This window comes from Anoplophora glabripennis, unplaced genomic scaffold (genome assembly GCF_000390285.2).
Source record: "Anoplophora glabripennis isolate ALB-LARVAE unplaced genomic scaffold, Agla_2.0 scaffold349, whole genome shotgun sequence".
Taxonomy (NCBI): domain Eukaryota; kingdom Metazoa; phylum Arthropoda; class Insecta; order Coleoptera; family Cerambycidae; genus Anoplophora; species Anoplophora glabripennis.
The window spans coordinates 24,632-46,996 of record NW_019416444.1 but is presented as its reverse complement, the minus strand read 5'-3'; the positions used below and the strand labels follow the sequence as shown (position 1 = coordinate 46,996).

The 22,365-nt window shown below is 33.3% G+C and overlaps 1 protein-coding gene across 2 annotated transcripts in view; it reads left to right on the top strand.

Annotated features, from left to right (window-relative positions):
• Positions 1-14,049, top strand: part of LOC108910360 (monocarboxylate transporter 12) — a 30,385-nt gene extending 16,336 nt beyond the window's left edge. For both annotated transcript variants that reach the window (XM_018714935.2, XM_018714934.2), the window contains exons 2-4: positions 4,528-6,639; positions 10,050-10,332; positions 12,068-14,049. In XM_018714935.2, the coding sequence (XP_018570451.1) occupies positions 4,687-6,639; positions 10,050-10,332; positions 12,068-12,318 (2,487 nt within the window). In that variant the 5' untranslated portion in view covers positions 4,528-4,686 and the 3' untranslated portion in view covers positions 12,319-14,049. The remainder of the gene's footprint in view (positions 1-4,527; positions 6,640-10,049; positions 10,333-12,067) is intronic.
• Positions 14,050-22,365: the final 8,316 nt, after the last annotated feature.

Here is a 22,365-nt window from a genome sequence, read left to right as displayed (position 1 = left end):
AAAAAAAACTACGCCACTGTATTTTTTGCAAGTTATTGTAACGGATTTATATTCTAATGCACTAAATACGTAAAAAAGGTAACTTGAAATTTTTCCCTAAGATTCACCGTTCTCAAGTTATTCATACAAATACAAACCCCTTGTGGCAGACACTTCAAACCATAATATTACAAGAATATTTATGTTTATACTTAAAAGGAAGTGCAATTTGTAAGCAGATCAACAAAATTATTTCCACATCACCTGTGAGGTAGTGTTCCTAGTGTATTTTAGTTTCTCCTGGAGGCTTAATCCACTATCTTTACAAATAAGGACAATTTAAATGAAAATAATAATAAAAATACATTTACCAAGCAACGACAATTAAACAAGAAATGAAATTAACGTTACGTATTTGCAGCAATTGTTCAAAATGCGAACCATCCACATCGATACATTTCTGACAATTTCTATTAATGATTAATGGAATTACCTAACTAATATCATGTGGTGGTTTTCTTTTAATTCATTACACCCCTCTTCTATTCGCTGCAGTAGTTGTGGTGGAGTAGAGTAAACTTTACTTTTCAGATAGGTAACCCCAAACGTAGAAGTCCAGGGGGTTTAGATCTGGCGATTTGGCTGGCCAAGAGATTGAATTCTCTGCACCATTATGGTTGACATTGGCATTTGGTCTTCAACCGACCCATCGCCCCATATAATTTTTAAGCCATTCTTCTATTATTCTCCTAAAATGCGCAGGAGCACCATCCATTTGTATCCAGCTATTTTATGGTATATTTAATGGAACATCCTCTAATAATTCAAATAGATGGTTTTCTAGAAAGTTTAGAAATGACTGGGAATTTAGATGGGGTGACAAGAAGAAAGGTCCGATTTATTCCGAGCCACACTTTCACAGAAAATTCGTGTTGACAAGATCTTGTCCGAATTTCATGAGGATTTTCTTGTGACCAATTATTGTGAAAATGTACTACCCTTCGCCTTGTGAATGTAGCCTCATCGGTCCAAAGAATTTCTAGTAGAAATTCTGGATTATGTTGTGACTTTAAAACAACCACTAACAAAAATTCAAGTGTCTACATCTCCCGGAAGTAAATTTTGCACAGGTTGTAAATGGTACGGATTTCTACAATCCTTATGTAGAACTTTTCAAATTTTCGATTTGTTCACCCCAAGTTGCCGAGACGTTTTTGTGTACTTAGCCGAGGGTCGTCGTCAAATGTTCTTGAAAATTTAATTTCTGTGCCTTTCATTGCGCCGTCGTGATTTTCCAAATATCGTTTTAATCCAAAAAGGTGAAAGCGACGTGTGTAAAGAATTTTGTTGATGTGCTTACAAATTTCACTTACTTTTAAGCATAAACATAAATATTCTTGAAATATTATGGTTAGAAGTATCTGCTACTAGGGGATTGTATTGGTATGAATAATTTGAGAACGGTGAACTTTAGGGAAAAAATTCAAGTTACCTTTTTTACTTATTTTGTACATTAAAATATAAATCCGTAGCAATAGCTTGTAAATAATACAGTGGCGTAGATTTTTTTTATAAAAAGGGGATGACCCTGTCCAGTTGTACACCACTGGGCTATCTTTTAGAGCTCATATTTTAGGGAATGCAACGCCTACTATCGTACATTATCTGTACCAAATTTTATTGAGATCAATTAATAGATTCCTGAGATATAAACAAAAAATTAATTTTTTTTAACAACTTCAACACCCTGTATCTCTAAAACGAGACCGTTCCAGACCTATGTTTATAAGGCAAACACCTATTATTTTAAAGAGATCTATCTGCCCTCGAAGTTTCCTGCATAAAATTCGGACCACCCTGTATATTCTAACTGTTACGAACTATTTTCGGAAGCAAAAACGATATACATATAACATATGAGATCAAATACATACACATTTTTAACTACCTGCTTCAAATTGATCATTAACTTTTCTTCTGAATTTTTATTTTTAATTATTGTAATACTATTACTATAATAAAAGCTGATTTTACTTGTAAATTTATTTATAATTATTATTATTATTCATTGATCAGTGTTAAAATTATGTGACTTCACCGATAAAAAAAGTAATTAATTACAATAAAGATTCGGGAAATGTGAACATCCAGTTTAATCGACTTAAAAATGATATTTGGAGGAACTGTATACTTTTTTAATTATCATTTTATTTTTATTTTTCACAAGTCCTTATACAATTTTTATGAAAAGCTAAATCCAGTATGTATATGTCTAACAGTCTAGTATGTTAATGTATCATAACAAACAAATTGAAATAAATTTTCTAATCGTTCGTATGTTAAAAAATTCTCAGGAAATGGTTGCAAAAAATAACGTTGTAAGAGTACACTCTATAGAGTTATTAGTACTTGAAATTGACAGTTAAAAATAGATTTTTCTTTGTAACTCTGCACCTCATTAAATATGGATAATTTTAGGATAGACGCTGTTATTTGAAGTTATTTCTATTAATATACTGAATTCACCGAATTTACCTATCTTGGGGGCCCGAGTTTATCAACCATCTGGGTTAAATGCATTTAACTATAAAAATACCACAACCAACAACAATTGGTTCTTTATGCAGCAAAATAAATGCATAATCTCTAATGGCATAATACCTAGTACTTATTATGTTGCAGAAATGACTAATTTTGGTTCTATATATTCGTTACGATTAAGATACGTCGAATATAGTATGGTATCGTACAGTTAAACATGTTTATTTCGAAAACGGTTTGTTGCATCGATATTAATATTAATCGTCGTACAAAAAAAAAAAAGCACGACAGTAGACTTATATATGTATTTTTTGAGACCGAGACTGCCGAGAGTGCTCTTCCCCCAGACCTGCAAAGTAGGTGTCGGTAAATTAAATACGTTAGTATAAATAGTTTCAGATAATATATCTTTTTACCCAAAAATTATGCAAAATTTAAAAAAAATCAGCGATTTTCAACTGCCAACATCAAGACATGAATAGGCCCGAATAAAAAATTCATATTATCTTATTTTTGCAAATTGTATTCGAAGCCGAGAGATTGCCCCTTCTTTTCTGGACATCCTGTATAAATTTTATGCCATTCAAGTGAAAAAAGTTCACTAAAAAACACAGCAAAATAAATCTGTACATATTCTCGCGACTATATGACTCCACTAGCGCTACATGTTTAGTTTATCTGTAAATGAAAACTACCAGAACTACACAGGATGTCCATTAATTCGATTACCAAATTTACAGGGTGTTCCTGGGTCAAAATTAAATTGAACTAAATGTCTGTTCCGACTCCTTAACGAAGATATAGCAGCTTCAAGATGACTTATTGACAATATACTTTTGATATTTTACAATTTTTTTATTGCCTCATAATAATATAATAATAGTAAGATATTGTTACGTGATGTATTTTACAATTCTACTCGAAAACCGCCCTTTACTAAATTTATTTCAGTAATTTTTTTAATATAGTTACTCGTCCATGCTATGTAGTCAAAACTTAAATTGATTGCAATATATTTCGACATTTTTTCAATCAGGACAGCCATGAAACAGCGGGTTCCATGCTACACATTTTTTGTGACAGTATAAATAGGAGTAGTCAATAGCCAAAAACGCATTTGTAAGATAAAACCTACAAAGCATGTTAACCCTCAAGGGTCACACTAGTGCGAATTCGCACCACCGTTTTTTTAACAATTAACAGCCCAAACCGTCACTAGTGTGACTTTAGTGTGGGCAAAAGTGTGACTAAACTTATCATATAAAATAAAGTGAATTGAAATACAAATTTCCGATTTTTTTCACCAGTTGATGTTGATAATAATTTTTCAAACATTTTTGCCATTAACAGATTAATTATTGTAATTTGTCAATATTTATGGATAAAATTGTTAAATTAATATTGTTATACAAAAGAGTGCAAAATAAACATCAATTTACAGAAAAGGAGACAAAATCACAACTTCAAAAAATGTCCATATTCGAGATATCGGTTAAAATCGATAATACATTTTATCAATATGGGGGATTGTTTTCTAAAAAATATAGACTGAACTTCAAAATCCCTTTTTTTACTTTTAATTTATTTATTATTTATTATTATTATTATTTATAAAAAAATACGAATTTAGTCAATTTTTGAAAAATGTTTTTTTAATCGCATTTTTTATTAACAAATTATTTTTGTTTTTTTTTTCAAATTTAATTACATCATTCGATTTCGCGGAAAATTTTACCCAGTTTTGATATACTACGTTGTTTTCGTTAACAAATAAAGAAGACGTAAAGGTTCAAACTTGGCAAAATCCCAATTCGCACTAGTGACTTTTAAGGTGGTCCACCCCAAGTGTGTCCTTCGAGGGTTAAATCTCAATAGGCTTAGCTTTACTAAGTATTGGTAGTGTAGCTTGTTTCCCACAATATCATTATTTAAAAAGCCAATAACGTGTAGCAAATTTGGTGCTTTCACTTTTGTTGAATCGACTAATGCGACACCCTTCTGTTCCAGAAAAATCTCCAACCCCCGTGGTTGAAGTGTGCCCCGCATGGCAAAACACCCTGCAACAATTGAGGATCGGCAGTGGCCGCCTACTACACGTATGAAACGCACCATCACCAACATCCGTCTTGCGTCGTTACGCAGGCAGTTCCGTAGAGATTTGAGAGAATGGCCGAATCGAACGTGGACACTGACCGTCAGTCTCCGGCAACACCCAAAAACTTTGATAGAGTGAACCAGACGCCGAAAAATAGTGCTAGTTATCGCGACGCGGGTGCCGTTTTGCTTCAGAACGGCGACCTCGCCAAGAGGCGCGAGGAGTCGCCGTTCGTCTCCCGCGATGACAAATCCACCAGTAAAATCACCAGCCCCAAGAAGTCACCCGCTAGGAACAACTTGGAACTGTTGCTGAACGAGAAGAACGCGAAGAAGAAGCTTAGGATCAACTCCCTGTACGAAAACTCCGTAGATTCCGAATCCGAGACGCTCTTGAAGAAGAACCTCATCAACAGCAATAAGGATGACGAGGATAAGCCCGTGCTACACGTTCAATTCGACAGCGACAACAAGAGCGACTCTTCAATCGCTAAGGAGCCTTGTCCTTCACCCTCAAGTATTTCATCGTCTAGTAGCTCTTCGTCGTCCAGTAGCGAATCGCTGGAGATATCGGAAGCCCGCCCGCCCGACGGGGGTTGGGGTTGGGTGGTAGTTTTAGCTTCGTTCGTAGTCAATTTAATCGCCGACGGTATTACTTTTAGTTTTGGTGTAATTTTCGTTGAATTTCTCAAGTATTTCGGTGAAAACCGCGGCACGACGGCATGGATAGGCGGGCTCTTCATGGCCATGCCGTTATTGTCCGGTCCGATAGCTAGCTTCCTCACGGATAGGTACGGTTGTAGGAAGGTGACGATATTTGGTGCCATCCTAGCTTCGGTGGGTTTCATCATCAGTTCCAGGGCAAATTCCATGACGGTGCTGTGCATAACCTTCGGGATAGTGGCCGGCTTTGGACTCAGCTTATGTTACGTCGCCTCCGTAGTCATCGTAGCGTATTACTTCGACAAGAAACGATCCTTCGCTACCGGGTTGGCTGTCTGTGGAAGCGGAATTGGCACATTCATATTCGCTCCTTTAATCCAACTTCTCCTGGATGAGTACGGATGGAGAGGTACCACATTGATTCTAGCTGGTCTGTTTCTGAACCTCGTCGTATGTGGTGCTCTGATGAGGGACCTGCCCTGGACATCGGAGAAACAGAAATCCTTAGCTAAAGAAAGAAAGCGCACCAGGAATATGAAGCGTAAAAATAAAGGTTCGTCTGCCGACTCATTTTCAGTTAGCAACAGCACCAATACCGCTAGCGTGCTCCAACCTATCATGGAGTCGCATAAAGAAGACGAAACCGAAGAACTATCGGATAGATTATGTAGCTCTTTAGTTAACCTTCCAACGTATCTGAAGAACGGGGAAAAGATTCCGTTGGAAGTCTTAGAACTCCTCGCCACTCACAAGAACGTCTACAACATGCTCTTGGTGAACTACCCGAGCTTATTAGCACCATCTAGGAGCTTCAGCGATCCCAGTAAGCTTCACGAAAGCCACATGTCCTCGAAGCACGCACATACTCAGCTTCAGTTATCGTCGCCTAACAATGTGACTCCACAGAATCCGCAAGAGGGCTACCTGTGGCTGAACAACAACCAACTGGAAACGTCAAGAGGCCACCACCATAAAAAGGTTCCCCCGGCTTATCTAAGAGACTTAAGGATCCACCGGTTGTCTGTGACGTACAGAGGAGCCATGCTCAACATAAACAGGTACAGGCTGAGGGCCAGTTCGTGTCCCGACATCTACAGGAACTCTATGACGACCATCGCTAAGGAGAAGGTGCAGTGGTACGCGGGCCTCTGGGACTTCTGGGACCTTCTGGTGGACATGTTCGACTTCTCGCACTTTGCCGATCCGAAATTTTTCGTGTTTGCCGTGTCAAATTTCCTGCTCTACACCTGGTACGACGTACCTTACGTCTACCTAACCGACTACGCCATCAACAACGGGGTAACAAAAGACGCCGCTTCAATCCTCATCTCGATTATAGGAATCATCAACATGATTGGAGAGGTAGGTACAAAAATTGACGAAGTTAATAATATTGAGTTATATTTTCTCGCGACATTGCAAAAATAACATATAAAATGTAGTTTACATAATTTTAAATGTTTATGATATTCTTATTGAGAATTACATAATTTTTTTCAATTGACTACAAAAAAAGAAACGATACAATTGGATAATATTATTTTCAGTTAATTAATAAGTATTCATATTTAAAAACCAAATTTTACTGAACCTTTTTCACAAACTTCAGTTTTGTCCTAATTCAGCAATATGTAATGTATAAAAAATAGTATTAAGCCAAATTTGTAGAAAATTGTCTTATTATCTCAAAACTGTATTTAGAAAAACAACGGAATTTTGTATTGCGGAAATACAAGGCAAACTTATATTTTTTGACAGAACACCTTGAATATTTTTCCATATTTGGACAGAGTGCTTCATTAACATTATGGTGATGTAAGATCTCTGATAATAAGAAATATAGTGATGCAAAGTTCTCGAGAATTTATTTTTGGAGAAAATTATTGCGGAAAGTTCCCCAGTATTTTGGAAAAAGCTCAGTAATTTTGGAAAAAATTCGCGTCCTTATAGCTAAGAAATATTTTCCAATTTTTGGAAAAATTCTCGTCCTTATAGCTAAGAAAAATTCACAAACATTCTTGGAAAATAAATGAAGTTCTTATCACTAAAGAGATATATGACCAAAATAGTTTATTATACTTTTTTAGCCATATCTTCCTTATTATTAGAGGTAGATCTGTCAAACCCTATATAACTATAATTTAAGGAAGTGCTCTATTTAAATGTGTAAAAATATACAAGGTATATTGTCAAAAAATATATATATAGGTTTGACTTGTATTTTCGGAATGTAACATTCAACTGTTTTTCTAAGTATAGATTTGAAATAACAAGAAAATTTGGCTACGTCTTTAGTCCATGCATTTTTTTTCTCTAAGATAATTTATTGTGATAAACCACAAAAAAGCAAGTTAACATACAGTCAACAAAAAAAGACAAAGCAGTATCGTCAAATTCGTCAAATTAATTAATTGCAAGTAACTATTTTGTATGGTGGGATGAATATCATATCATGGAAAACCATGGAATATCAATTCCTATAAGTTAATGATAAAGTCTATGAGTTAATGTAAGTTTGACAGTGGGAAAGAAATTGAAATATAATAAAACTTTAATGCTCTTTACTTTAAATTTAAGAAAAATTATGTTTAAAAATAAATATCATTTAATGCTCCTCTTGGGATGTTAAGTAAATAATTTGTAATGGAAAGTGAAGTTGAGGCTAGTGAAAACGGTCCATTTTTTTTTTTTTTTCATATCGTAATTTTAGAATACAATTAGGGATGGATATAATTTTTCAATTTAAAATTTCATATTTATATTTCATATAAGATATAATATACAAAGAAAACAGGCAATAGATGTTGTGTGCATATATTTTTTACAAAATAATTAACATTATTTGTTGTAGTTGTTTTGCACATAGATAATTTTTGTTTTATCTACAGTAAATAATCGGACAACTTAACCACAGAAATTTATTTATAGAAATTTACAACTAACAATTTTTCAATTAATTGGCATGCATAAGCGTTGTGTGTTAGAGATGTTATGGATGTAATCATTAATATACATGTATGCATACACCTTTATAATTATATAATTAAAACTTTATATATTCGAAATAATGCACATTTATTTATTTGCCTGAGCAGTAACACTGGAAATATTATTTCATTTTATACAAAATTGAATGGCAATAAAGGGGCTACTTTCAAGTTCTATGGAAAATTAAAAATAAAGGAACATAGCCAGTATATTTTATTTTTTTATAGAAAGTGAAAAACTTATTTTTTAATAATAAAAAATAAATAATATACTTTCGAACCTAACCGGAAATAGATAACAGGATATGCCAATTTTGACACTTTGATAGTTCCTCATACTTCCTAAATAAATAGAAAAATGTAGTTTGTATGTTGAAATATAATAAAAAAAGCGATGACTTGTTCAACCATCTAGTTGGCCGTTTGTTTTTTCACCATACTGTTAACAAATTGTATCAAGTGTAAATAAGTCAACATGCATATTGCAATCCTGTAAACAATGATCAAGAGAGTGTAATTTAATATCCCTTAATTTCTGTGCCTAGTGTATTTAAAAAACGGTTGAAAGTATAAATTAGCATTAAATATAAAAAATCTTAAGGTTTCTTAGAAAAAAATAATCACCAGAGCGCCAATAGGCGGTGTGATTATAAAACTATTTTCTTCCTACGTTTGCGTAACTGAAATAACCTTTTCGGAATTTATTTATCTTCAGCCATTTTCAAAAAAACACATTTCCCAAAATATATAAAATATATTCAATACCTTTTACATTTTTTTTAAATAATGAATATGCCTTAGATATTTCATTTAATAGAAACATGAATGAACTGTTTCTAGGAAAAAATTTGTAAAATATTCAAATATTTAGTTTAGCCGCCAAAAACTTATTAAAAAAAGAAATATTGCAGTACCTGCTTATGCATAAATCTGTTTCCAAATGTAAATCAATATTTCCTTACTTTTTCAAGGAATATTATTGTATTTAAGTAAAAAAAATCAGCGGCAAAACATCACTAATTTATAAATTTTGATATGATTACTTGAAGCAAATTGTAGCATAATTGAACAGTAATGGGAAAATTTTAATTCAGCAATTAGATTCACTTACCTATAAAATTGGGCTAATCTTGGCTGCAGGGGTAATACTAGATTTCCAATTAATTATCACTGGTAATCACTATTCATTGCCACTAAGTTATCTAAAATACAAAAATACATCAAATGAGGTGCTTAGTGTACCTATCTAGGCACTTTGATTTTCATCATAAGAGGGGTTGTTCAACTTCTAACTATTGACATTGCCCACAGGTTTTGGTTATGTCGTACGCGGTCAGGGGGCAGTGCAGTTGACACAGTCAGATCTAATTGTAAGAAAGGATGCCTCAAAAAGAGACAATTTGTTGCTAAAACTGCTACAATAAGAGTAATAAAAAATCGTGGACAATGTCAATAATCAGCGGACCTTCTTGTCCTGTATACTTAATGGGTTTTCATCATTGATTTTATAATAATTATAAATTTTGTCCTTTATATCTAATGGTTTTCATAGCCGCCACTGCTGCCCCTTATGATGAAAATGAAATTCCTCTAATTTTCAAATTCAAAGAGAAAGAAAATAATCAAATTAATCAACTACAAACAAAACAACATTTTTTCTTCCGACACTTTTACAGTTATTTATCTGTTTACATCCTTTTCAAGAGAAAATAAATTGTCAGTAGGTACTGCAAAAAGTGTTTTATACATTTACTTTACATTTACACATTTTACTATGCTTCTTAGATTATACTGGGCTGGGCTGGTGACAGGGCCTGGGCCAACGCCAGTGTCATCTACGCAGCCTGCATGGGTCTATGCGGAGGCATCATAGCTCTTGTCCCCCTCATCACGGACTACAAGCTACTCAGCGCAGTATCTGGAGCTTTTGGCTTCTTCATCGCGGCCAATTACTCTCTCACCTGCATCATCCTGGTGGAGTTGATCACCTTGGACAGATTCACGAATGCCTATGGACTTCTTCTACTTGTACAGGGTCTCGCCAACCTCATCGGACCGCCTCTTGGAGGTAAATAAATTTGTGTTGATTGTTTTAAATCGCGATTTTTTAGAAAATATTTCTTCAATGGCACATATTTTTTTAGTGTCTAGAAATAACCTATAACCTTATGTAATCATGTAGTGAAAATATTAGAAATATCTTAAGAGGTGGTTAAGTAATAATTGATTATAAAAGTTTGACCGCAAATTAAATGTTTTAACGGGTGCTTGCTGCGGCGCTAATTCGTGACGTCATTTAGTGCTATCGGGAATGGAGAAGAAGAATCGTAGGGACAGGATGGCCCATCAGCAGGAGCATAGTAGGTAATAAGAGTCTAGAGAGAGCCAAATTTATATTGCTTCGAGGTTCACCATATCCGCGTTTGTTTAGGTTAGATTCTATCTTGTTGGTTGTGTTCTCGGTCGCACTAAATGACGTCACAAAGCATTCTGGATCACTTAAATTTTTACATTCCTAATGTTAAACATTTATAATATGTGGCATTAAAGAAATTAATTTTTTATCACTCTTTGTTGTCGGTTATAGACTACAAAGTGCAGTGCTAAAAGAAATATATGTTTTTATGTTACGAAATATTTGATTTATTGAGATAAACAACTTTGAAACATCCTATTTTTGTTTAAAAATCTATTGAAATTAGGAGCAATGAGTAATTTCTTTCACACGGTTAAAGTTTACTTCATAGATAAGAAGGTTGCGGTCATGGTTTATCATAATGTATTCTGAATTGATTTATAGAGATCCTAATTGCTTTAAAAATTGTAATAATTATTTTATTATTAATTACTATTATTCTAGTATTACTGTTGCATCCATGATTAATAATTTTGTTATGAATACATACATATTGGGATAATAACCTTGTTTATATACAAAATATTACAAAAAAATGGTCAAGCCGTTTACCATCTATTCTCTGGGCTTTTCCTTATGTAGTTTTTTATTTAAGGGCCTTGTTTTCCAAACAAAGTGAGAGTTTAAAAAGAAATATTTAAACACGAACAGAAAAAAAGGAAGCTGTAGAGTTCAAATGTATCTTTTATTCTTTTCACTCTTGCCAAAATTTTGATTTAGGAAATTTATGAAATATGTATTGATTGTATTGCGACTTTTTTTATACAATATGTTAACAAATTTGGAGAGAATATTTGAATAGTAAATTAATCAGTGCGAAAACTCAATTGGTATAAATATTTTTTGCAAACGGAATACCTACTGACCTACAACATTGATACGATGAAAACTTTTTTGGAACCATATACTCCATTGATAGCTCTGCCTTTGTTTGCAAGTGTTGGTGCATGCTTATTTGGAAATTCACCAGCATTTCCATAAGTTATCTCCATGTCCAATAATTTATTGCTTACGGTATTGATTTATTATAGTATGTTTATTCACATTTATTAATTAATAAACACACCTCAGAAATAAAACAATTAAAATAAAAAATTTAGAAGAATAAGTGATTGAATAAAGAAAAAATACTAATTTCAGATTACCCCTGTATAATAATATAGTTATACACAACCAGTTAATCTTAGGAATGAAAATACTAGATGATGGCTCTCCCATATGGCTCTCTGTCATCGATATTTATATTACGATCAAGGATGACAGAGATTTTGTGTGAGAGCCACCATTTAGTATTTTCATTCCTAAGTTTGTCTAACTATATTGGATATATAGCCAAGGATAATAGTCGTGGAAAATTCCAAAGTACCACTAATCTGTCTTGTTTCAGGTTGGCTATACGATATTACTGGCACCTACGATCTCCCGTTCTACTTAGCAGGTCTATTCATAGCGATATCAGGTTTGATGTTGATCGTCTTACCATTAGCAAAGCGTTACAAGCGTTTCGTACAGCGTCAAGCATCATCCGAAGCGCCCATCGAGGAAGACTCTCCGAAAGAACCAAAACTGAACAGCTACTTCGATCCCATTAAAGTAAATGATGAAGATCCGGAAGTAGACAATTCTAGTCGTATTTAAATACAATGAGTAAGAATGTATCGCCCCAAATAAACTTCCACAAGTGAACTTAAATAAAAGTAGTATTTTGTAGTACTTTTTTAGAGTAGACAGTTTCTGAAACTTTTCTATATATTATTATATAGGTTGGTAGGTATTTTGAGAATTAGTTTGTTCTAAAGTTTGAAACAGTTCAAAGATTCTGTATACTAACAGTACGCTTATCCATACTGTTTCAGTAATGAAAGAGCTGATATTTCTAGTAAAACGTAATAAACAGTATTTGTAAGCAATTAAGGTTGCACCCTCCTTGTCACGAGTTATTTACTTATTAGTCAGTTCTAAGGAGTTCCGTAATTGTTGGGTTTAAATGTGTAGAATAAGGAAATCATTAAAGAGAAGGACATATTGAGCTGCTTGCTTAATTCTAAACACAATTAGATTTTTATTGAATCTCAGGTTTCGAAAATTAGATCTGTATATATTTAGACATTTCCTGGTCGAAAATCTTCTGTTCGCAAAGATATACATAACCCAGCAGCGTTTGTGGGTATGTTGTTCATTCTAAATATCACACGCATATAATTCTGTTAGATCAATTCTTTTCTCCTAGTAATTATAATAGAGTAGATTCCGCAACGCGTTGTCCAATTTTTCATATAATTTTACTATCGTTTCTATTATTTTTGAAGTAATTTTTCTTCATGCATATTATTTTTCTAAGACAATTTTAACTATCCGCGTTTACTGTCTGATATGTATGGATCGTTGGTTTGCCAAAATAAATAGAATATAAATGTTACTGCTACCGGTATTCAAATATATCTTGATATTTAATATATAATATAATATCTCTACTCCTCATTCTAACCACGAGAATTAGCCCAGAAGTCGAAGACTTGTGCGGGAGAGGAGGCGGCATATTATTATTATTAAGCAGGCCGCATTTGTGCCCATTTAATCATATTGATTTTTGTATTGCTTTTGTAAATTTTGGCAGTGCATGCAGAATATATTTGATATGTTGGCAGACAAAAGAGAATATGCAGCAAATTCCTTTACAAAAACTTAAATCGTACTGAATAACACGTTTTGAATAGAAAATTTGTTTTAAGGAATATTAAAAAGCAATTTATGGGAAATTAAATGAATTACACACTTGTGAATTGGTAAACTAATCTTTGCAAATTTCATGAAATTTTGTAGTTATTTCAATATATTTATTTATGGCAGCTTAATTAAAAAAATATACACTTTGTGGTTCTATTTAGAACAAGTCACAATTTTTCTACTTTGAATATTTGTTATATACAGTGTGTTCCAATTTATGGGTGTATAGGCCATTAGCATAAGTAACAACAAATAAATTAAGTTAATATGTTTGTGTAAGAGTGCAAACTGAACTTTTTGTAGCTATAAATCAGAAAAAAATAACAATCATATTACGGACAAAAAAAGTGCTAACACAATTTTTCAACTAAAAAAATCATATAGGCTCAAGATTTACAATTCTGAGTAAGTTAGAGTTTCTAAATATAAGTAATCTTAGTTAAAAAAAAAAAATTGAACTTATTGCGTTTATACGCTTATAAATGGAGACACCCTGTATTCACTGCGTTTCATTTTTCATAAAGCCACTCATATATTAGGTCAACCAATAGAGCGAATAAAGAGGCTGTTTTTACACTTAAATATTACAGCAAGTTTCATGTATTACATTTTGAAAAATATTTAGTAAATGAAAACCCAAGTGATTCCCCAGCAAAGGCGTGAACAATTTTTTTTTAAACAATAAAAACTGCAAAAAAATTACATTTTTTTGTTTTTTTTTTATAATATCTCGAAAAATGATGGAATCATCTTACTCTCAATAGGACTTTTATAGAGAATAAAAAAACCTATAGAATGTTTTTTTGGGGGACCCGATTGGTTCATTTGTTACAGAGAAAATCCGGAAAAACCTCTAAAATAGACCTTTTTTCAAAAATTCACAACTCCGTTAAATTTGAAACTGGAAAAACAATCTTGCGGAAAATGACAGATAATATGTAGTTTAATTGGGCGCAAGATGGTTTCTGTCCGATGCAGATGCATAGTTTTTGCACAATTGCATTATAAACGAATTAGGGTCATTTTTTGCACAGCGTGGCGATTTATCAAATATTGTTCGATTTAAATTCTGAAAACGGCATCTGAAAGTAGACGACAAAATCTCCAATTTGTATATCTCGGATATGCTAAAAATGCCTTTGAAAGTCGCCCGAAATGATCGAAGAGAGTTGGGTAGGATAGTGGGGGGAAGTAGTGAGTGGAGAACTCAGGCTCGAGTGTACTTTCGATCGTTTCGGGTGACTTTCGAGGGCATTCTTAGCATATTTCCCATCACCCAAGCGAAAATCCGAGATATACAAATTAGAGATTTTGTCGTCTACTTTCAGATGCCGTTTTCAGAATTTAAATCAGACCATTTTTGATAAATCGCCACGCTGTGCAAAAAAGACCCTAATTTGTTTATAATGCAATTGTGCAAAAACTATGCATCGGACAGAAACCATCTTGCGCACAATTAAACTACATATTATTATCTGTCATTTTCCGCAATATTGTTTTTCCAGCTTCAAATTTGACGGAGACGGAGATGCATTTTTGAAAAAAGTTCTATTTTAGAGGTTTTTCTCTGTAAAAAATGAACCAATTAAGTCGCACAAAAAACCATTTTATAGGTTTTTTTATTCTCTACAAAAGTTCTATGAGAGCAAGACAATTCCCTCATTTTTCGATATCTTATAAAAAATCCAAAAAAATTTCATTTTCTTGCAGTTTTTATTGTTTAAAAGAAATTGTTCACGACTTTGCTGGGGAAATCACTTGGGTTTTCATTTACTAAGTAATTTTCAAAAGATAATACATGAAATTTGCTGTAATATTTAAGTGTGCCAAAGAATTTCTATTGGTTGGCCTATATCAGTTATCTTAAAGTGAACTATTTGTTATTTTATTCATAGGTGTCCAGTTCTAAAATTAAAAAAGGGGTCGACTTGCCACAAAAATTCTATTGGCATTTTTTTATCTAAAAATATTTTAGCATCCTTAGAAAACCCATTATGCCATATTTGAATAAAATATCTTTAAAAGTCTGAAGATGTGATTACGTAAATATTTAGATATTTTTTTGTTTGTGTAACTTTTAATTTGAACACTATTAAGGTTAGGTGAGCTTTTCTTTCTACTGTTTGTTTTTTATTAGGATTTAGAAAATAAAATTAGGCAGATGTTTAACTAAATTATTAGACAAGGAATAAGAAAGAAAAGCAATAAAAGGGTTGAAAAATGCATATAAAACGGAAGATGAATTATTTGGTTATTTAATGTTGTCATATTATTTTCTTTGTTGATTTACTATGTATTTTTTGTTTTGAATATTTTCAATAAATATGAGAATCTGAGGAGGAGACAGATTCCAATTATTTATATTTTTTTAAATTTACTCAAGAATTGAATAGCTTTATAAAAAGAAAAAATAAAAGGAAAAGCTTATAATAGTTTTCAAGTTAACAGTTCCACAAAAATAAAAAACTAAATGTAATTAAATTTAGTTATGTCAAAAGAATTGTTTTGTTAAAATGTTTCAGTGTTACAGATCAAAAAGATATAAGGTCAGATGTATATTTACTTTATACGTATATCAACACCTTTAAACATTCCATTTTTATTGTGACATTGGGCAACGTATAGTAAAGAAAGATGTTGAAATAATTTTTATTCTTTATTTTGTATTATGCATTTTGAAGCTGCAACTGTCTTAGAGTTTTTGGTTTTATTATAAAGTTTTTATTGCAATTGTATTCTTGTTTTAGACCATCTATTTTGCGAAATGTACATATTTCTTCACGTAGGGCTGTGTTAGGTTTACTACGTAGTAGAAAGTAGACTAGCGAGTTCAGTTGATATAAAGATTACACCCAAACACATGAATATACAATCATGCACCATTTACCCGATATCGTTATTTTAAAAAATTCGTTGTCTGTTGAATTGTTTGCATGTTCCGCGTAATGCTTCATTCGTCACGGAATGAAGACTGGGCGGAGCGTGCAGAACTTCTCTGAATTATAAGCGTAACTGTGATTAAAATTGCAAAGAAGCGAAATAGATGTTTTAGTTATTATTATCATTTGTATGTTTTCGCAAGGTCCTGTTTCAATACCTGTTTGTCATTCATGTCCTTCATATGCACTGAGAAAATACTTAAAATTATCAACAATAAATTTACTATAGTGATAATCTAGTGTCTTGTTCCTCAGTATTTAGATGCTCTCTCAACATGGAAGTTAAAATGCTTATTTTAAGGTTTCAATATAGTGTCTTGCCAAAAATATTCTAAATACACAGAGGTGCGCTGTGATCTTGGAGATACCAGAAATGTATGCGATATTTAGTTGAAGGAAACATGGTACACATTTGGGGTATCTCCGAGACGTGCACGTATATTTCCAGTAGGCATTTTGACCTTGTATATTTCAAAATTGGAATGTGTAGTCATTAATCTTGATTTTTTAAAACAATGTATTTATTATTAACAATAAGTAAGGTTCAATAAAAGCAAAGTATTGAGATTTTGAGTATTATTTCATCATGCAACGAAAGTCTCGATAGTTATTTAGTGTCTAAATAATGTAAGTACAATTATAGACATTAATTATGCCCGTACTTATAGTCAGTACTTCCGTCGAACTCAGATTTAAATACGACAAGCACACAATTGCATATTATAGTCCGTACTTCATTAGTGAGAACAACTTCATGTGATCTTGCAATACTGCATACTCAAGTCGGGCTGAGCTTGAGGCGTGCTGCTTGGTTAAGTTTGATGATGTTTTTTAAAATATAAACGCAGTTTAAGAGTAAATTATGGACCTTGAGAGCAATTTGAAATTTTTTGAGTTTACTGCTTTCGCGGGGACGAAAATGTTGAAAGAATGCCGGCAAGGTATATTTGTGATGCTGAAAATCCAATTGAATTTTATAGTGATAGTGAGTTTCTAAACAGATACAGATTTTCAAAAAATACTATAATAAACACAATTCTTTGCCTACTTGTCCAATTTGCTTTTTACAGTTTTTACCTTTGAATTGTGGCAACATCAGTACTTTTATTTTCAATATTATGCTTATCAGCTAATGAAGCTAATAATTGTATTACGCGAATGCTGTCTGCCAGTATTTCATCCGTTCTATAATTAAATCAAATTTTAGTTAACTTACCTTTGAATATAATTCTAAATAAAAAACCTATGTACTTAATACCAATACCGGTTACTTACTTCGAACAAAATTTCAAAGTGATGGCAAATGTCACTGACCAACTTAAGAAACAGAATATTCCCATATTTACCAGTTAAGGTACTACAACAAAATCAAAGTTACTAAAGGGAGACCGAAACAACCGAACTCCGTCTAGTATTGCCGAAGTCTTCATTATTTTCACCTGTATTATTTGAATTTGAGATTGAGACTTGAGCACAGCTTAATAAAGCAGTGACTTGAGCATGACTTGAATATCAACCATAGGTGCGGGCATTAGAGACGGAAACTTTGGGCGCAACTCACTTTGGTGGTAACTGGTAATTCAGTCACATTTTTGTGACTGAATTTTCATTACTTTGGTAATGTTTCTTTGAAAAATACTATACAAAATATAGTCATTATTATTATACATTTTTTTGGATAATTATGGAGAATCGCTAATTTAATGACAGGTACTTTTAAATTGACAATATATATAGTATACCAGAGGTTTAAGGTGACAGACTTCAATGGGAGATAGAGCACATACTTTGCTACTTTCTATGTTTGCTGCTTCCATATTCCTTAGATACAGGGTGTTCTGTCGGTTTTGATTGAAACTACGCTGCTATAACCTTGGAACTGCTACATAGGTATGCATGGATCAACAATATCACCCACTCAGTCATTCTAAAATAGTACCCTAGTATTGGTATAGGTCCTATACCAATACTAGGGTACTATACTATAGGGTGTCCGATAAATAATGATACATGGGGAGCAGCAGGGAACACCAAAATATTACGATTTAACCAAACTTACCTTACTTACCAAATTATTAGAGTACTACCTACTGATCACTTTTTCCAAAGAAATAATGACTTTTGTTTTTAAATACGTAAAAGACCTTCTTACTTTTCAAAATATCGAAATCATAATGAAATTACAAAAGAAAACGTGAAATGTCAATAAAAATGTATTTTTTTGGGTCTGGCGATAACTTTCACAGACTTCTGCTTACACAATTCGAAACAAAGCAAAAAATTAAGTTGATTTAAAAAAGCATCCCGGTAGCTTCTCTCTAATAAGTGCCACAATCCATTTGTTAAGTAAGAATTTTGAGAAGCCGAGCGCAACATAGGCAGGATAGACACTATGACGTCACAGCGTTCACCTCTCCTGGTTACACGAGCCCAAGTTTATTATAAAATATTAAATAGAACAGCCAGACTACCGTTTTAAAAAAAATTATCTCGACTCCTGTTGGTAGAATCGAGACCTTTTTTTTAAATTCATGCTTTTTTAAGCACTATTTGATGTAGTTGTTTGAAATCTGGATATTAAAAAACCGCCGAAATAAGGACCCAAGTTATTGTTTTTTTTTTTTGGTTTTTTGTTAATAACTTTTTAATTTTGCAACTTAAAAATTTGAAATTTGTTTTTTACCGAATTTCGGTATCTTGACTTGGGCAGAAGATATACGTGCTCTCATTTTCTACATTATAATTTTGCAGTAGGACGCCATTTTGAAATTGGGGGTCCGGATTGCGGATATTTGTTGAGCACCCCAACAGTTATCTTTTCCTGTAGTTTCATCCATTTTCAGTCAAATTTGTTCTTTTTATTTAATGCTGAAAATTTTGCATATTCTTCACCTCTAATTTTGCAATGTAAAAAAAATTTTGCGAGTTTTGGCAAAAGCCCACTGTTGTAGCAAATTTCCTCAGGAATAAAATCGATAAGTATATCTCATGTTGATTAGAGGCTTATTTTCGGAGATATAAGCGAAAAACTAAAAAAAGAGCAATTACTATTTGTTTCTTTTGTTATATACAATATGACGCTCGACCCCTACAAATACACAAATTTATGCTTTTATTCTGTATATTTTTTACTTAATTTTAAGCCCATAAAATTTGAGTTAGGCCCGATTTTTGAAAAAAAACCTAATTCACCCGGACTAATAATGTCTTTTGCGGTTTTAAACTCTCTGAAAATAATTATAGTCCATTGAAATGTTGCATTTTTTTGGGCTTAGCGTGCAAAAGTCAGAGCACGCAATTTTATTTTTTGGATGTCAAGAGGGGGTTAGTGTAAAGTTAAATCCATGTTTGTGGGGTCGCAACCCTTGAGCGTCGGCCGCCATCTTGTAAAAAGGGCTGCGAATGGTTTTTATACTACTACTTACTATATCGGGCAAACTATTCCTCGCACAGAAAATTTGTAAACACATTTCTTGTTGCAAATTAAATTCTCTACAAATTTGGTTCCGTAACTTTTAGTCGTAGAACCAAAAATAACAAAGTTATTAACGAAAATAGATAAAAATTTGGGAAGAAATTTTGTTTTGGTCGTTATAACTTTTTTTCTGGTCATTTTACAAAAAAATTACATCAGAGCATTTTGATAGAGGGGTTTTCAAGGAATAATTTCCATTACAAACTTTTTTCAAATTTTATTTATTTATTAGGGTTTTACAGCGATGCGAAACTTACACTATTCTCCAGTACTAGTAAGTATACATTAATATGAATGATTAGGCATAGTTTTCTCTCATCTTTCCATTATTTTTATAAGAAACATTTTAATGATTGACATTGCAATGTTGTTAATTAGTTATTGACTCTTTTCCCCACCCCCTACGAGGTAGAGTCTGGTGGCGCGTTTTTTTTACGTCGTATCCCTAGTAGGCAGAATCCACGGACATTTTCTAGCTGACATAATAATTAGTGTAATTAAAAATATCGAAATATATTTCCCAATCTACTGTGTCCTCAGTCTCTTTGATGGGCCAGGCTGCGACTCAGGATCTGGTTGAGCTTCCGATATTGAATTGTTGAGGAAGGATGGAGAATGAAGTGGCGTCATTGTTGGCAGTTCATCTTCAAAATCATTCTCCTCGATCAATTTTGATATCTCCATTATGTTGCTGCATGTCTCCCCAGAACAATTCAGGCACACTGTAGAACATTTGAGGCCTGCCTTCCGACATCCACACATTGCTCCACAGTTTCCTTTGCATCGGCAGAATATCAACTTTAGAAGCTCAGGGGGTGCTGGAGGTTTTGAACTTTGAACAGGCATCAATATTTGTCCATACTTTTTCCAGCCCCAGTCTTGAGGGTCGTTGTAATTCCCGAGCCACGACTGGACCTGATGATAGACTCGGAGGCTGTGCAAGCGGGCTGTGTCTTGTGTTGGAGGAAGTGAAGACAAATTAAATGTATTCTTTGTCACTGACTTGGCGAATCGTTTATATCTAAGACTGTCCAGAGAATCATCATCTTTATTGCCACCATATAAAGAGATGAAAAAACGTTCGCCAACGGCAGTGAGCAAAGTAGGGTCGACTCTCTCATTGAGGAATAACGCTGTTCCACTAGCTAACTCAGGACGTGTCTCCAGGGTTGCGAGAAATTTCATTTTACCGATGTTGTAAGCTGCTGAAGTTGTGTCACATCCTGAGAAGGCATGGAGAAACAACAGATTATCCGCAATGACTTCTCCGTACATAAAACTTGACGGACAATATAATTGTTCGGCTGTACGTCTTTTCGATGGTTTAAAAAAATATATATTTGAATGTGTTCTTCCAAATGCCGTGAGCAAGACAAGAATGTCGATATCTACTAAGCTGGGAACATCAGCTATACGATTAGTAATGCCTGTTGCAACATCGTCGGTACGTTTGTTTATGAGGTCCATAATACTATTTTTATTACCGTCATTATATATATTACAAACCCGCCGTTGTCGTCTTTGCTGCCGCTTACTCTGATCCTGAAACGCTTCCGTGCAAATGAAGCAATTGTTCACAAAATCAAAACTTGTCTCTGGATCTTCTGAAACTGAAGATGATAAACTGCTGCTGCTGAAACGATGATCGACATTATCCGTTCGACTGTCGCTATAATAATGGTAACATGGTATATGTACAGTGACTTCCGAAACATTTCGTAAAAATTGTTCATTATCCTCATCATTTTTTGTTATTGCTCGATCAAGTAAGGTTTTCACTCCTTTCGCCTTCACAGTTCTGATTTTACTTTCCCATAAAGGTTTTTTTACAAATAAAACAATCACTCATGATGGAATCACACTATATGAACGCTTAAAAAAGTCAAAATGCTTAACACAAAATTCAAAATAGCTCTCACAAAACTCAAAATCTTGTCCACAAAGTTCAAAATACTGTCCACAAAACTCAAAATACTTTTCACAATTAAATATGTCACGCACGCACGTGGTAGCACAACTGGAAGAAAACTTTGAAGGACGCCTCCTATGCCTAATCATTCATATTCATAGTTTCGCTTCGCTGTAAAATCCTAATGAATAAATAAAATTTGAAAAAAGTTTGTAATGGAAACATGAAAAAACCCCTCTATCAAAATGCTCTGATGTAATTTTTTTGTAAAATGACCAAAAAAAAAGTTATAACGACCAAAACAAAATTTCTTCCCAAATTTCTATCTATTTTCGTTAATAACTTTGTTATTTTTGGTTCTACGACTAAAAGTTACAGGACCAAATTTGTAGAGAATTTAATTTGCAACAAGAAATGTGTTTACAAATTTTCTGTGCGAGGAATAGTTTGCCCGATATAGTAAGTAGTAGTATAAAAACCATTCGCAGCCCTTTTTACAAGATGGCGGCCGACGCTCAAGGGTTGCGACCCCACAAACATGGATTTAACTTTACACTAACCCCCTCTTGACATCCAAAAAATAAAATTGCGTGCTCTGACTTTTGCAACCCCAAATGTAACTTTTCAATGGACTA